This window comes from Stegodyphus dumicola, chromosome 9 (genome assembly GCF_044657685.1).
Source record: "Stegodyphus dumicola isolate Sdum_Otavi_A_Nest chromosome 9, ASM4465768v1".
NCBI classification, from domain to species: Eukaryota; Metazoa; Arthropoda; class Arachnida; order Araneae; family Eresidae; genus Stegodyphus; species Stegodyphus dumicola.
Window position 1 is genome coordinate 151483722 of NC_140776.1, and position 17888 is coordinate 151501609.

A 17888-nucleotide genomic window follows, 5' to 3' on the forward strand; every position below is an offset into this window, starting at 1 on the left:
TCCTAAGTTAAAATGTCGCAATCCTAAGTTAAATGTCTTTCTTATTTATATATATATCTTTTCTGAACGGAATATTGAAAGGCGTGTTAACTGTGCTTTACTGTATTTTCTCTTTTAATATATGCAGTTTTCAAACGCATCGTAGTCTGGGTTACAAAGTATTCCTCCGAAAGAAACGCAATTCAAATAAATAAAATGACATTCTGGAAAATTTATATTAATAAATATATTAAAAGTGCTCAATTCGAAGGAATAAATAGAAAATTTTAAAACAATTATCTGAAGAGACAATGCAATACAAACAATTAAAATAAAATTATAAGAATTTAAAAATTACCTAAAATAATAACTATGACAAAAAATATATATAAAGAAAAGTATTTGAAAAAAAAATAAACGCTGCACCTTTATTTAAGCAGTTCGAATAGGTAAATAGAAAATTTTAAAACAGTTATTCGAAAAAAACCATGCAACTTAAACAATTAAAATGAAATTCGAAAAAGAAAAAATTACTTAAAATAATAAGTTTTAATTAAAAAATATAAAGAATATTTTTTGGAAAAAAAGAACGATGGTGACTTTTTTTCCTCTCACGGGAAAGGAAACTAGGTTGCCATATATTAAGAAGTTCGCCAAGTGAACTATTCTTGGCGCAAACTGACAAAAAAGTGCCAACATAAATTTGTGAATTTCTCCGTAAATTTCGCTCCAAAATTTACAAAATTTCATATTTAGGCGTAATTTGAGTCGTAGAATCCAAATATGTAAAAAAATTGGCATGTTATTTCAGAAAAAGTCCGATTTTGTGTCAAAATACCTATGTTAGAATAGTGCTATATATAAATCTAATATATATCCTATGTCGCGCTTTCGAGACATGAAGAACGTAATTTGAATTTTGTCAATCGGCCCAGTAGATCGGGAGATATAGGACTGTCCCTTTTTTTTTTTTTTTTTTTTTTTTTTTTTTTTTTGAGCAGTGTACATTTCTTCCTGAAAAACTCTATTTGTATGCGGGCGTTTTCAGCAGTTTTAAGTTACTGAACTAATCGTATTTTAACTCAAAGCATTTTGTTGCAAATATTTTCGTTTATTTACATGCAAAATGTGATTTTTTATCCGAAATATTAATTAACCTTTGTAATATCCAAAATATGTTTCTTTAAATATGAAATTAATTAGTAGCAGGAATTTAATAACGTGCAAAAAGCGGAATGTGTTATGTATCTTCTGGCTGCTGTTTTCTTTTCACACGGCTGAAAAATGTTTAGAAATTGTATTGTATAAGTAACAGTGTGTAATTTGAGAAAAGAATAAGATTATGAATATGTATTTACATGCTTAATAATAAAGCTAAAAAGACAAAAAATATGGGTTAGTAGGAGTGAGTGTTACAGAAGACTGGTAGACTGCGAACTCAGTGAGAGCGTGAAAAACCTTAACGAACCCTTTTGGGCGACCGTTAAAATTTGAAACATTTCAATTTTTTTTGTCTATGTGTAGTATTATTTGCTATTTTTATTCATTTATGTGTTTATTTGATGTATTTTATGTAATAATTGTAGAGTGTGGGTTTGTTTACTCTAATTTATGTCCACTTATTGCAAATGCTTGTTTTACGCAGAAGCGGCAATCCTGAACTTTGGACACTTAAATTGTGGCCACATTGAAGACATTTAGCGAATTTTAGTCAGTCTGGCGCCATTTTCCAAGTTTTCGGAAAAAATCCTAGCACAGGTTTTTCCCGAAGCTTCCTGAAGTCTGAGCAGCAGTACATATGCCGCTGCTAATGAGCCACAAAAGTTAAAACAAAATTAGATGGGTAGTAGTGGGTTCAAAATAGTGGGATTTCCTTAGGTAATTACTATCTTAGAGTTTACAATGGCAGTAATCATTTAACTGCTACAGAGTTCTCTGGGAGTGATACTGAGATCTGCAATATTTTTCACGTTTTAAGGAAAATGTACCTTAATCTATCTATATCTTTATCTATCTATCTATATTTTTCCACTGGCGGACACTTACTGATTCAGCATTGATCATTCCTAATGCCAGACGTGGTGGCCATTGTATTGTAGAGGCAACTAAATAGGCGGCCACCGTTGCCTCCTGTGAAGGGACGGGCAGTTACAAATATGCCTTCTCCGGTATTCGGACCCGAGGCCTTTGATATTGTTGTAGGCTTCTCTAACTACTATACTGTCAAGGACGCTTTATCTATATTGTTTTTCGTGAGCTGTTTACAGTTATTCACTTTTATGGGAGCTGTTATTTATCTTAGTCAAGTGTCTTCCTGCTATGTTCTTGCTATGTTAATTTTATTAATGTATAAAATTTATGCAGCAGATGCAGTGTGTGTATGCATACAATTATTGTATTGTAAATTACAATTATTGTAAAATGTTTAAATATCAGTTTAAAATGCTAAAATTTCAATATACAGCACCAACAAAAGTTCCTATTAAGCTCTTGACGCCGAGCTTCTAGGGCTCCAAAGAATAATCCAGTTGTACAGCTGCGTATTCCGGAAGATACCTGAATAGTCCTAGTAAGGACTGAATAGTCCTTACTAGGATCTGAATAGTCCTAGTAATATACCTGAATAGTCCTAGTCCAGACACCCGGCTCTCACCTGTCATCTGGTATGTTCCTGCTCATGTACCGTAATTAGTGTAAAAATACTCTACGAATCGTAGCCCACAGTAATATATAAAAAAGCTTTGAGCTTTGTAAATTACTTGTTTTTCGGTTTGGTCAAAAAGTACATTTCACACTCTGATACTCTGTTTCTCAATGCACATTATTTAAAAATTTTTTATAGCCAAGCCTAAGTTGAATCTTTTATTTATTTACCGGTTATTCATTTAGCGTATTAAAACATGTTACATAAAAATGGAAAAATTTATTCAAAATATTTTTACCATAATTCCGCCCAGAATGTCTAGCTATTTTAATTCTTCCTCTAGACTCGACGTTTTCTTCGCCGGCATAATTGATCATATAGCATCTTCCAAATGATGGACTGTATAACGTTGTCACATCTTTCCTAAAGAACAAGAGACATTACGAGACCATCATTATTATGGCATACAGCGTTAATGGTAATTTATACATTACGTGGCAATTCTTTCTTATCCTATGCTTGCATATTTTAAAAACGTAGTGATGTAAATAATTTTAAATACTTAGTTTTAAACCTAATAAACAAATAAATATTAAAATTTATTTCAACATATATGAAAAGAGATAATCAAAACAAATTTCTATTAAGAAATAGTGAATAAATTTTCTTCTAAACTTTTACTACAAGTAGCGGTCAGATTACACCGAAAGCAATTACCCAAAATGTTCATGCTTGTCTGACGGCTTTTCCAAAAATGTTAATTGAGGGTCATTCATTAATCAATAGTAACCAGAATTTATTCTTCTTCAAAATTTATGAGTATCTCTGCTGCTATCAAAATTTTAGAATATCCGCCGGCGACTTAACTTTCCTTAGTCTTTTTATCAAGATGATTTCTCTCATGATAACCCTGAAATTCATAGTTGGTTGCATGTTTCTATCATCTTGAGTTACTTCTGATGTATATTACTATATCTAACTATATATTTCCTAAGTATATCCCTATATTTCCTTTGGATCTGTCTGATAACGAGTTTTTCTTCAGAATATTTTGACAGCAAGGGAAAATTTTCGTCTGTCATTAGAATCTGTTTTTCTGTTTGCTTCTCTTTTCCTCGGGGTTTTGGAACGTTCTTGATGTAGTCGGAACATCCCCTATAACTGCTTGCATGGGGTCCTCAGCAGTAAAGACAAGTAGGATTTTATTCTTTCTTTAAAGGGCATTCAGCACTTCTGTGGTTAAGGCTTTGTTTCACAAATTTTGTAGAAATAAACACAGATGCTGTGTGCGACCAAACTTCTGGCATTTATAGCATTGAATTGGTCCATTTTCCTTCCGTTTGAATTCCTCTATTCTTACATTAATACCTAGAATGTTGAGCTCTTTACTTTGTTATGAGCTGTTATATATTTCAGTGAAATGTTCATTTCTTTCTGCTAACGGTGTCATTATTAAAAACATCTCCACGGATCAATTCATGGTGCATAAAAATATTATGCACCATGAATTTACGAGTATATTTAAATACTATGAAATAAATATATTTCGCGTGAAACAAAATTTATTTTCTTCACTTCTTTCAAATAAATAAATAAAAATGGAAAGAAAGAAAATCTAAAATCATTCAGATTTCAATTGCGGTATTGAAATCATTCAGATTTCAATACCGCATCAGAAAATAAAATTTTATATGCTTTCGCTGATGTAGACAGATGATTTCGCTGATGCTGATATATCGCTAGACCAGATTGCTTTGATTGCTTGATAGCACAAGAGTTACTTTCTTTATCCTAATGACACATACAATTCAATAGCAAAATAATAAGATTTTTAAAAGCAGGATACGTTTAGATTTCCCATTGGTGTTAAGTTCTGACGGTGTTAAATTTTCTATTTTTTCAGTCTTTTCTGAATTCATCATTATTAATTTTCAGTTTTCTTGGTAAAATGATCCTCAAGTCTTTGTTTTCTTTTTGACTTTTTATTGTTAACGTTTTATGTGTTTAACTTCATTTAATAGCCTTCCCGCTTACTCCACATAACATTTAACAACAAAATCATAAAATATTTAAAAACAGCATATCTTTAGAATTCCTGATACACTTTTAAGAATTACCATATTTTTTTGTATATTCCCTATGTTATTTATTTAAAAACCAGCAACTGGCTTAAAATGCTTATTATAAAGAAAAGTATATTAGAATTTTTAAGAAAACTAATGTAATTTCATAAAAATACTTTATATTTCTTATTATGTCAGGATTTTCATGCATTTTTATTTAAATCAATAATTATTAACAAGTAGACAAGAACTAAGTTTATTACTTTTAAATCGCTTAGTTTGCTGCTCAGTAAGTTTAAAGATTAAATCTGAAAATTAAGTATCCAAGGTTTTACTGAATGGCAGCAAGTTGGGCGTGAAAGCTCAAGAACTCAAGGTAGTTTATCTTTAGCAGTGGCAATACATTGCTTTTAACTAGCCAAATTTTGTTGATTAAAATTGAAAACTAGATATCTTAAATTTTACCGAATGGCAACAATATGGCTCGCTAAAGTTAAAAATGTTTTATTTCGAACAGTGTTGCAGCTTCTCGCTTTCAAATCGCTGAATTTTTTAATCAAAAATTCATTAAATTTGTTCCAAAAAAATAATAAACTGATGTGTACACCCCATGACTTCCTTGCACGGAATATTAAATTATACTAATTTTTTCTTGCATTTCATTTAAACTTATCGGATTTAATTAAATCTACATCGTCAATAGCGCATAAAACACAATAGAATAAATGCACTTTTTAAAATTCACTATATTTGTTTGCCGTAGTGACACTCTGGCGCTAGGTTCATTTAACAGCATTACATTTCGTCCATATTATAACTCAGAATACATATAAATTTATATCATTTGAAGAATTATCTAATCGTTGCCACATGTTCTATTCAAATACTATAATAAATCTGAAACGATGTCTAAAAGAAATTAAGCAAACAAAACAAAAAAGAAACAGTTTTTCGGAGACAATTCAGTATTTCTCATTCAATTAATTCAGTTCTCACTACCCAACAAGGCAAAAATACATAAAAACTCAAAATATCTATATTAAAAATTACGAAATAAATCTGAAACACTGATTTCCTCGAAAAAATTCCAGAAAGAATTAAGCATGATTTAATTCGCAATAATAAATGAAGGCGTTATCTATGTTGTTGCGAAGTTTCTCTAGATTGGCAACAAATCCACTATTCTGCTGTTTCAAATGTAAACAAGCAATGGCCGCCATCAAAAACATTATTAGGCTTAATGGCACTTAAACAACTTTAAAATTGTTGATAATTCTAAAAACATTGCATACAGTTTTACTAAAGGCATAAAAACCTTAACCGGAAGATAAGAACAACATAATTCAATCATTTTTAAAGCAAAAACATGTACAATTTACAATCATATAAGAGTAAAGAAACTGAGCTTACTGAGCCGAGTAACAGAGTGGATATACATATACATATATTTATATACTTTTTGGTGCAGCCGATTGTAACCAAAATACGAGGTGCAAATCTACATGTTATATATAGCAGTCCTACGTACAAAATTTCAACGTTCTGAGGCTACTCGTTTTTGAGTTACGCGAGATACGTACATACATACGTACGTACGCACAGACGCCACGAAAAATTCTCTTCATAATTCATTTTAAATCAGTTTTCTAATTTTTTTTGGGGGGAAGAGAGTCCTTTATTCTCTCCTTATTTGCGGATGTCACTCAAAAATATCATCAAATTGCATTGGCTAGCGGTCAAAATCGATATTTTCGTTGAAATATGATACCCAAAATTATCGCGATTACGATACTTCCTTTTTAATTCGTACAAGGAATTAAAAAACAAATTCGAAATTCAAAGTTTAGGCTTCGACGTATACATGTTCGGTTGGAGGACTGTGTGCATTAAAAATTTGGTGGCTTTTTATCATCTCTCCACAGTGTGAAGAACATAAATGTAGCTCCTTCATTATTTAATTTTTTAATAATATATGTCGATAATATTTGATGACAATAATTTGAAAAGTAAATCCGACACAAATTTGGTACAGAAAAAATGTCTGCATCAAATTTGTGTCGGATTTACTTTTCAAATGGGTTTCGAGATTACTATAGCCCGCGCTTAATCATGTCAAACACATTCTTAAAATTCTTAGAAGACTTTCTCACCTGATATCACATTTTACCGGACCGTAGCTGCAGGAGAGAATAAGACTGTCAAATGAGATGCCGTAATTATCGAGTACCGTTGCATTAGGAGTTATAAAACGTTGCACCTTGGATATATCACCTCTGAGATCTGATTTTATTCCTTTAATCAAAATCTCTACTTCTCGAGATATATTAGCTGCGAAGTATTCTGAGAAGTCCGTTTCTTGATAAGTTGCTGGAAAATAAAACATACAAAATTTTTGAAACGTAAATTCTCTCTAACAATAAATTAATTTTCATTAATGTTTGCTATGAAAAATAACGAACCTAGTATAAAAACGTCATCCTAAAAAAATTTTGCAAAACTTTCAATTAGCAATTGGTACGCCAGTTAATTCTGAAATGATTATAATTAGCTCTCATATGCCATACTGATTGTTTATTCTCATCTGACTGATATGTAACTGTAAGTTCTTTAAAAGCAGATTTCAAGAATTTTATTAAATTCCTGGAGAAGTAAGCCTTCCTCAGAATTCAGACTTCCTAATCCTGAATTTTTTTTAATTACTTTCCATCTGAAATTACTTCTGTAATTAGAGAATTCAAACTTCCTAATCCTGAAATTTTTAAAATTACTTTCCTTCTGAAATTATAATTCAATCATTTTTAAAGCAAAAAATGCACAATTTACAAACATATAAGAATAAAGAAACTGAGCTCACTGAGCCGAGTAACAGAGTGGATATACATGTAATAATAAAATTCCATAGTCAAGAATACACTTAAAATTCTAACTGTATGTTCTTTTCATTTTTAATGGCGGCGTTCTCTTATTTGAAAGTACGTGGAATTAAATCTACAGCCCCGTAGTCAAGTTGTTTTTCCCGTCTTTTCTACACGTACAGTTATAGAATGTTCTCGAAATATTTAAAGCGAACTGGATTGGCTGACGAGGCTGACGTCATTTTCTTGGAAGCTCCGCCTTTCCAGAGGCTATAAAAAGACTCGCAAAAGGAATATCGGGGCTTTTCTTTAATGCAACGATGCAATAAACTTCATACAAAAACTTATTAGTAATTCTTTTTTATTTACTCCGGATATCTGATTTTGTAACTGCTATTTCTCCTGAATAATATAATAAATGGATCCTGTTTTTTAAACTTATCGTCCGATAATTTAAGCTACGACTACATTTATGATTCTTCAGCAATCTATTTATTCCTGACAAAAGCTGGTACATCACATACATATACATATATTTATATACTTTTTGGTGTGACCGATTGTAACCAAAATACGAGGTGCACATCTACATGTTATATATAGCAGTCCTACATACGAAATTTCAACGTTCTGAGGCTACTCGTTTTTGAGTTATGCGAGATACGTACATACATACGTACGTACGCGGAGACGCCACGAAAAATTCTCTTCAGAATTCAGTGATGTATAAATGTTTACACAAATTTAATATAAAGTAGACAGTGTGCTTAAAACGTTTCAGGACTAATTCATTTTTTAACAAATTCTTGCAAACTTGCCAAACAACAATTGACACCATTTATTACTAAGAGATTCCAACTTGCTTTTCCTAAAATATCGTCTATTTATGGATAGAATTTTCTATGGGATTAATTATTTGCTTTGATCCAGTGAATATATGTTGTCATGGATTCGAAAGAAGCTGAGCAAAGAATAGCAATTAAGCTTTACTATATAGCGGAAATTAAGCCTGATTTTTTTTCAAACATTTTGTGATCGGATATGATACTTAGTGCTTTGCCAAGGCTGCAGAAACTTCGATTTAAGAAATATCACTTAAGTTCATGTTAGTCACATTTCTTGATTTTTTTTAAAATCATTCATAAAGTAATTTTTCACAAGAAAAGGATAGATGGTGAGTTGTATTTTGCAAAAACGTAATACACGTATTACTGTAGAGAATCCACGCACCAGCGGCTAAGGGGTAAAACGATCCCCATGTGCATTGTGTATATGAGCCAGTTTCCCTTATAAAATTCTCCTCGAATGCACCTGTTCCTTTAGATAGATAGCCCTTGAGTGCTTTGCCATAGTCAAATAAACCAAAGGAATATGAAGCGAATCCAAATGCGTTAGGCCTAGAAATGCTCACTTTTAAACTAACTTCGACTGCAGAGGAAAGCGCCTTTCTACAACTCCATTTTTGTCGACCAGTTTCCGGTAAGAAAAGGTTTCACATTTCTTAGTCCTCCACTTTTATATCACCAAGTTTAGCTTTTGAAGACTATTTTCTCATCAATAAAGTATCACAACATTCAGATCACAGCAAATGTTACAGATCAATACATAGAAAAGGTTTTTCCTCATAAGTCATTACTCTATAATTTTGGAGAGATTCAGAAAACCACAACAAGAGACTTGAAAATATTCTAAAATATTAGTTCTGCAAAGGTGATCAAACAGCTGTATGAATGTGCTAAGCTCGTACAGACTTAGCATAGACTGCACCTTAAAGGCTTAGAAATATATGTGTTTTTTCCTTCAAATTTTTATTTTGTACTTTGTCCTAAATGCTTACGCGCATTGTATATACAATACAAACATATTTCAAAATGGTTGAAAAACTTTTCATATTTGAATTCTTTGGATTGCTTAGCTAAAACTTGGCAAATCACAGCTAGAGGGCTCTCGTCCGTTAAAGTATCCATTTTATATGATTTCTTATTTTCCTCATTAAAGGACTCTTAATTAATCTAGAAATATTTACAGACACAGAAATACAAAACAAGGAGAGCAAAAACTTTTTATGTTAATTCAGTAATACCGAGTGTTTCAAAATGAAGGACTCGATTTCAAATAATTATTTTAAGAGTAAAAATATGTTACAGTTACGGAAGGAATTGCTTATTATTATTTAAGTTCTCGGGTTTCACTCACTATAATTATAAATGCTCTGTTTATCCTCCACCTCAGCTTGGAGAGTATAACTACAATTGACGAATTCCTCTCAAAAGCATTTCAGCGTGTCTTCTGCAGAAATTACTGCAACTATGATTCTGTTTCTGAGATTAAGGGTAACAGTTAATGGGGAAACGAACATGTCCTTTTCCATATAATTTCAGAAGCAAATTTAAGGCTATGTAATGCCTGGAGATCTTTGGGGGCCAAGTGAATAGTGCTACATTTTTGGGTCCCATGCATCTTATCTAAAGTGAGACAATTTTCATTTGGAAACTCTAGGTTACATTCTTTCAAATAATACGAATTTCATTTATTAACTGTGGGGTTGCACAGACAAAAAATTTCAGTCTTTCTTATCTGGTATCCTGTAGAATCGCAATAATATGTACTATGATTCATACAGCTTTCCAAAGTTTGTAGTGTAATAACTATACCAGACAGCAAAATGTTACAGATTAATACATAGAAAAATCTCTTCCAAGTTTGCACTTACCATAAACCCTAACACTTATTCACCCAAACTGTTGATCTAGCTGTTATGGGCTACTTTTTGCTTTGCGATACGAACTATTACAGGTACAGTGTATCTTGATATGCTGCAAAAAAAAAAAAAAAAAAAAAAAAAAAAAAAAAAGAGCTTTTTTGTTTTCGATAAGGTTAAGCTCCCCACATTTTCACGAGGGGTTCGAGTTTAGCTCATTGCTCAATTTTCTTGTCGTTTAACTAGATGTGGTTCTCAATATAACTCCACTCTTCTTCCATAGCTTACATACTTACCTAACATAAACACACGTTATTTTTAGGGACCACATATACAGTTACTGATTTCGAAAATGATATGTTGGCATGTGTGTGGCACTAATTTGAATTTAGAATTAATATCTGCCACTTGAATAGAAATGCGTATGTGAAGCAGCTATAAGTGCATTGAAAATTCTTTTTTATATTAATATAAACCTTGTTGCTCTATAGTTAATCTGCTGTAAACTTCCTTATAATCGAGGGAAACGGGAATCGTTGTACAAAGAGGATGGGAAAAGAAAATCGGTTGTTTCATGAATGCCTGACAAAAATATAAAACCTTCAAACATTATGACTCAAAATTATAAGCAAATAAATTAAACATAATAAGAAGTGTTGTTCAAAATGAAAAAGCCTTCTAAAATATAATTATAAATGAGGTTCATTGCTACTAATTTCATAGCTTAAAAGCTTTCTTTGAATTAGAGAATATGTTTACTTTATTGTAAAACTTATTTATCTTCGAACTAAGCTATTAGAAATTGAATATTTCTACGTTGGTAAAGAAGTGCAAGTTTGAAAATGAACTTACATTTGTTGAGGTAAAATGGATATTCAAAATCCTTGTTGCAAACGCAAAACTTCTCATCTCCATTCTGAATGTTGTGGCAAGCATCTGGGCCGCGAGTTTCGTTCCACAGGCAAAAAATGTTGGAGCAAGCACAGTATGATTTGGAGTGAGAATAGCAAAGCATAGTTTCGCAAGGGTTTTTCACACAGTAGCATACGTCCCGGAATTTGGCCCACCAACAAAGAGGATCCCTTAAGCATTCTTCTCTCGCAACCCGAGATACACTGAAAGAAATACAACCGATTACAGATTTCCAATGCACATGCAGGACAGAAACATCCTATTATATACGTTAAATTTAATATGTTATTAGAGTATTAGGAATCGAATCCTGTTGTGCCGAAAAAGCTGTTATAATATGTAAGAACACTAACACAAAGAAAACCTATTCGGTTTGAGCATGAAAATAAAGCTCATTAATTTCAGAAACAATAAAGTAAATTAAAACAATTCGAAGCACCAAGAAGGACGTTTGCGATCATGACGAAATTCGGTATGCAAAAACATCTTGATCGAACATACAAATGATCAAAATCTTAAGCAGATGAACAGGAATTGCGATCACAGCGCGCAATTCTAGTGCTCAATTCGCAAAGTATGAAACCAGTAACAGAGGCGGAAAATTTATCTTTTTTTGTTGCTGCCATTGTAATTCCGTAAAGAAGCAACTAAAGATGCCATTATGACGATATCGAAGACCTTACAGACAACTAAACGACTTCGAACGTGGTCGCATTGTAGGGTTACGTGAAGCTGGGTGGTCATACCGAGCAATAGGCCACCACCTGCAGCGTACAGACACTACCATGTTGGCAGCAATGGTTGCTACAAGGAAACTGCCGACGAAATGAAGGCTCTGGAAGGCCATGGAGCACAAATGCGAGGCAAAATAGGATGATTGTTCGCCAGGCCCGAACCGCTCCAACGGTATCATTGTCAACTATTTAATGCCCTACAGCCCCGAGCATGCCTCCCGTGGTACCGTGCACCATCTTACGGCACTTGTCTTAGGCGGGATTACGCTCACAGAGGCCTTTAAGACGTTTGATTTGACCCCAGAACATCGACGGGTTTGTCTGGAGTGGTGTCGCAACCGAGCCTCATGGCTGCCATCATATTGGCATCTTGTAGTGTTCAGCGATGAATCCCGCTTCACTCTTGAAGCAGATGATCACTGTGTTCGTGTCTGGAAAGGATTAAGCCAGTGGTCCCAATAAGCCTTTGTTTACAAAGGCATGTAGCCATAACTCCTGGTGTGATGGTATGGGGCACTATTTTTTAATACAGCGGGTCATCTTTAATCATCCTCCGTACATCTTTAAAATCTCAATAATATGTTGATTCCATCGTGCGGTTGGTTGCATTACCCTTCATGGCAAGTCATCTTGGGGCCATTTTCCAACAAGATAATGCCAGGTCACATACTGTTCACATATCTCTGGACTGTCTCCGTACGGTCCTTCTTGGCCAGCAAGGTCACCTGACCTTTCCCCAATCGAGCATGTTTGGGACATGGTAGGCTGCCATATTCGAGCACCGCAAAATATCGCAGATCTGGAGCGACAACTGATGAATGGCTGGAAGAATGTGTCGCAGGATGACCTTAGGAATCTCTACCACTCCTTGCTTCGACGAATTCAAGCATGCATTGCCGCCAGAGGCGGTTTGACCAGCTACTAATTTGAACAATTAATGGGTGATTGTGAGCCGTGAAAAGGTACTATGACCTTGATTTTTTAATAATTTTATTATCTGTATATAAGCTATACACATATTCAATTTCATCACAAACAACCGTTTCCTTCATGGTGCTTCGATTTTTTTTTGCAAAAGAGTGCATTAAGATTAGTGTTTAAAACACTTATATATAACTTCAGAACTCAGTCCTGTGGATAGAACATAAAAATAACCTTTAGTTCAACGGGCATACATTCAAGCAAACTGAAGAAATTCGGATTTAAAAATGCCTTAAGTTCATCTAAAGTCGGCCTTAAGCGATTTTTGCATCGAGATTCATTACGCAGAAATTTGAATTCCACTAAATGTTCTAAGATCATTTTCTTAACAACATTTCATTCACAGAATCTTAATGCTTTATTTAATTGAGAGTCAATCGACTCATCTTTCTGAGTGTTTGAGAACTGAGAAGTTTTAATTTTCTGTTGTATTGGCAGACAGATCGAATTCCTTCCTTTTCTGTTTTTAATAATTAAGTGTAAAACATTTAAGACTTTTATACATGAGTTTTGCAAAACAGTCTTTCTTCATTTATTCGACAGGTTAGGAATTAAAGCATTAGCGGAACATTGTATACTGCCAAAACCCAAACCCATTCTTTTTTATCATCTAAAAATATTTTGGTCAACACAAGAACATTCATAATAATAATACTTGAGAACACGGGCGAAAGTTAAACAATATAGTCACAAAAATACAATAAACTTTACAAAAAAATTTCTTAGAGTACGAGGAAATACTAATATAGATAATTACAGTTCGAAATGGATTTCTAGTTAAAAACTCAAAAATGTTTGAAAGAGAGGATAGCAGAATAATACAGGGCACAATTAAAACTGCTGAATTAAACAGGTCACATCTTCAGGATCACCATTTCATGTCTGATTTATAAGTTTTTGAGAAGAGTCGGAAGCTACGAAAATTTAGCAACACAATACGTATCTTTGAGCGGCCACTCCAGTTTCATTGTACTTGGAGACAATCTCTCTGCCTCAGAAACGATACAAAGAAGTAAAAGATGCAAATTATGCAATTAAAAGCGTAAACGTCTAAATATAATATCTCAAGATCAATGTCCACTTTTCGATTTAAGAAGTCCTTCGGAGACATATGTTTAGTGGCTTAAAATGTCATTTACTATTAAATGACTTCATTTTAATATATATGTAAGATCTTTTATTGACCATAGATCTTTAAAGTGCATAATTAAGAGTTCGCGAATTTTTAAAGACTTCCCATTCTTAATCATCGAGACAAAAATTAGCGAGTAAAAGTCAAATTAAAAAATTCAGAGTATAATTAACAAGAAATTCATGAAAAATTTTGATGCTTTTTGCTTTTTAAATAAAAGAAAATCTGATGTGATCTCCTTGTACGGAATATTAAATTGTACTCATTATTTCCTGCATTTCATTTAAACTTATTGAATTGAATTAAATCTGCTTCGTCGATAACGCATACCTCACAATAGAATAAATGCTCTTTTTAAAATTTACTATATTTATTTATCATAACGACACTCTGGCGCTAGGTTCACTTAACAGCTTTACATTTCATTCATTTTATAACTCAGAATGCAAAAAAAATTATATCATCTGAAGAATTATCTAATCGTTGCCACATGCTCTATTCAAATACTATAATAAATCTAAAACGATGTATAAAAGAAATTAAACAAATAAAAAATAAACAGTTTTTCACAGACGATACAGCGCTGCTTACCTAATACGTATGCACTTCTCGTAAACATTCTCCTTTGTCCGAAATAGACTGGCGATAGTAATTTCTGCTAATATGAGACACTTATTTCCTCTAATTTCATTAGAAATGTATTTCTCATTCGATTAATTCAGTTCTCACTTCATTTAATTCATTAATTAATTCACTCTCATTCAATTAATTCAGTCGGCAAGGCAAAAATAATAAGAACACAAAATATCTTCATTAAAAATTTAAAGATATAGAAAAACATTAAACACCAAATACAGTTAAAATAATTAAAAAACCAATTTTTACAATTAAAATTATAGTGTCCACTCAAAAACAAGCAATACGGCCACCATGGAAGAAGATAGATTTTTTAGTGCATAAAAGTGAAAGTTTACTTTTGGTCTCACTCGGCAAAAAGACACTGAAGGCATAGAAACTGAATTTGATGGGGACGTTATTCCGAGTCAGTATGTGGAATAACTTAATGACTTAAATGATAATTCCAGGATGGATTAAACATAACTTAATTTGCAATAATAAAAGAATACGTTACTTTGTAGTTGCGAAGCTTAGTTTTTCTATATTTTCAACAAATTCACTATTCTGCTTTCAAATATAAACAAATATGGCTGCTATGGTAAAAATATGGTAAAAAATTTAAGCTTAGCCGCACTTAGACAATTTTTAGATTGCTGATAATTCTACAACTATAACATGCAGGTTAACTAAAGGTACAAAAACCTTAACCGGAAGATAAGGACAACATAATTCAATCATTTTTAAAGCAAAAAATGCACAATTTGCAAACATATAAGAATAAAGAAACTGAGTTCACTGAGCCGAGTAACAGAGTGGATATATATATTTATATACTTTTGGGGCGGTTGATTGTAACCAAAATAGGATGGGCGCATCTGCATGTTATAGCAGTCCTATATACAAAATTTTCAACTTTCTGAGGGTACTCGTTTTTGAGTTATGCGAGATACATACGTAGATAAGTACGTACAGACGCCACGAAATAATGTCTTCAGAATCCATTTGAAATCAGTTTTATAATTTTTGGGGGGAGAAAGAATCCTTTATTCTGTCCTTATAAGTAGAAATGTCACGCAAAATCATCGTTAAATTTCATTCGATAGCGATCAAAGTGGATATTTTCGTTGAAATATGATACCCGAAATTTTTCGCGATTACAATACTTCCTTTTCACTTCGTACAAGGAAGTAAAAATCGAAAACTCATTAGCTATAAATTTTATCTCTTTATAAGTTAAAATTTTAAAAAATTAGAGGTGACTAATTTTCTCTCTTGTAGTAAAGCAATACGATTCGAACGTTTATTTATAAAGACTATTTTACATTTTATTTAAATTACTTCTTATGTTGAAAATTGCTTAATAAAATTCAAAGCTGCAAGTGTGCCACTTTTCCTTTGAATCGCTTAATTAATAGATTTTAGATTTTATATTGATTAATTTTTAAATTACTATTACTGTGAGGAACGGATTTCGATTGCAATGTAATAGTGGCATTTATTTTTCTTTTATTAATCATATTATAATAATGGGCTTTAATAACATAAATAGAATAATATCTTTTTCATTAATTGGCAAAGTGAATAAATAAATTATGAAGTTTTTCTTTAGCAGACAGAGAACGGTTACATGGTTAATCGAGTAACTGAAACAGAAATGCTTTTTTACAGTACAATTTTCTGTAATAAAACTGTCTAAAATGAAATATCGAAGCTAACCAATATCAAATACTTTATGATCACAATAATTCTTAGCAGCCGTAATACTTTCAGAATCATACTCTTTGCCAGCAGTCTACAAAGCACATTTTTGGCACCACGTTTACACATTAACAAATGAATTAGCTGATTATAAAATTTTCATTTAAAAAGTACGTATTCCACTTCATCGTCTACTGATTAAAAATCGTGAATTATAAAACAGGTCGATTATTACTTGTAAGTGGGAAGCGCATTCATAAACGTTTCGAATTCATCCACATATTCTAGTTCAGCTTCTTTAGCGTTAAAACGTGGTGTTAAATATCGTCCACACACTGTCACTGCAGGAAATTCTAATTCCTTCAGAGAAGTTTTCTGTCAACAAAAACAAACATCATTTTTTAATCATTTTTTAGAATAAAAAATCAAAATACAGAAAATGCAAATAAGAATTTGATGGTAATGGGAATTATTCTGAGTTTACCCCTTAAAGGAAACTTCTAAATGCTGTTATGCTATAATTTGAATTGTTTTATTTTTAGTTGAAGAGGTAAATAATCTTAGTTTACCATTGTCAGAAAAATCTCTCTTGTTTGAGAGTTACATCTATAAACTAAAATTACAGTTTTTAAATTTTGCATTACTTGCTATCACAGCTGTTCTTCATCTGTAAAATTAATATCTAATCATGAATATTTCAGGCATATACTTTCGTTCCAACTTATTTTTGCCCTTTCGTTCATTTAGGTAAGGTATTTAGGTTCATTTATTTAAGGTAGTCATATAATTTTAAATGTTAATCTTAATTTCTTTAGATAAATGATTTTGAAAGTTATATCGCAAATATCTCACAAATCCGATTTTGTGGTAAAAACTATAAAGCTTATGTTAGCCTAGAAGACTGTTTGAAAAATTTCGCATTCTCCCATATTAGGTAGTTTCGATATTTTCTATATTAACTCAGTATTTATAAATTTGAAAAAAATTCTACGGGGTTTTTTATGAAAATTTTTACGATTTTTAATCTTGAAGATTCTGCTCTAAAATCGCATGTACAGAAGGATTATGTTGGTTAATAGAGTCTAAGCATTATTTGCAGCATATTTGACAAAAATTAGATTTTTCTTAACCTTTTGAAGACGGGATGGCCATTATAGTGGCCATAGAGTCCTCTCTTTGAAAAGACGGTGTTGTCCACTTTAGTGGCCATGTCTTTTTCTCCCGTTTTCCAGGCTGAAAAGTGGGGTGAAATGTCAAATTTGACGTCCCTACGGTTTAACCACTTATCTCTTTCAAAGGTCTTCCTTTTGCGACATAGATGCACTCCTCTGAGAATCCATTAAACTACACGCAAGAATCTTTGTTGCAAATAGGAGGTGATTTTCTAAAGGGGGGAAAGCATTCGGTCCAAGATTCCCCGTCCTTTGGTAGCTTTTACTGCTATCAAAGCCCCGGCCTCAAAAGGTTAATCTAACACTAAAGTATTATGTGTAATTTTGCTATGGATTTGGTAGAATATGAGTTTGATTATTCAACTGAGGCAAAGAACAAGATGGCTTCTTTTCTTAAGA

At 32.3% G+C, this 17888-nt stretch overlaps 1 protein-coding gene across 4 annotated transcripts in view; it reads right to left on the reverse strand.

The window, feature by feature from the left end:
* LOC118200351 (degenerin mec-4-like) overlaps positions 1–17888 on the reverse strand; it is a 124927-nt gene that overhangs the window by 44412 nt on the left and 62627 nt on the right. For all 4 annotated transcript variants that reach the window (XM_085824239.1, XM_085824238.1, XM_085824241.1 and 1 more), the window contains 4 exons: positions 16553–16692; positions 11095–11357; positions 6837–7053; positions 2922–3046 (listed from right to left, as the gene is read on the reverse strand). In XM_085824239.1, coding sequence (XP_085680365.1) covers positions 2922–3046; positions 6837–7053; positions 11095–11357; positions 16553–16692 — 745 coding nt within the window. The remainder of the gene's footprint in view (positions 1–2921; positions 3047–6836; positions 7054–11094; positions 11358–16552; positions 16693–17888) is intronic.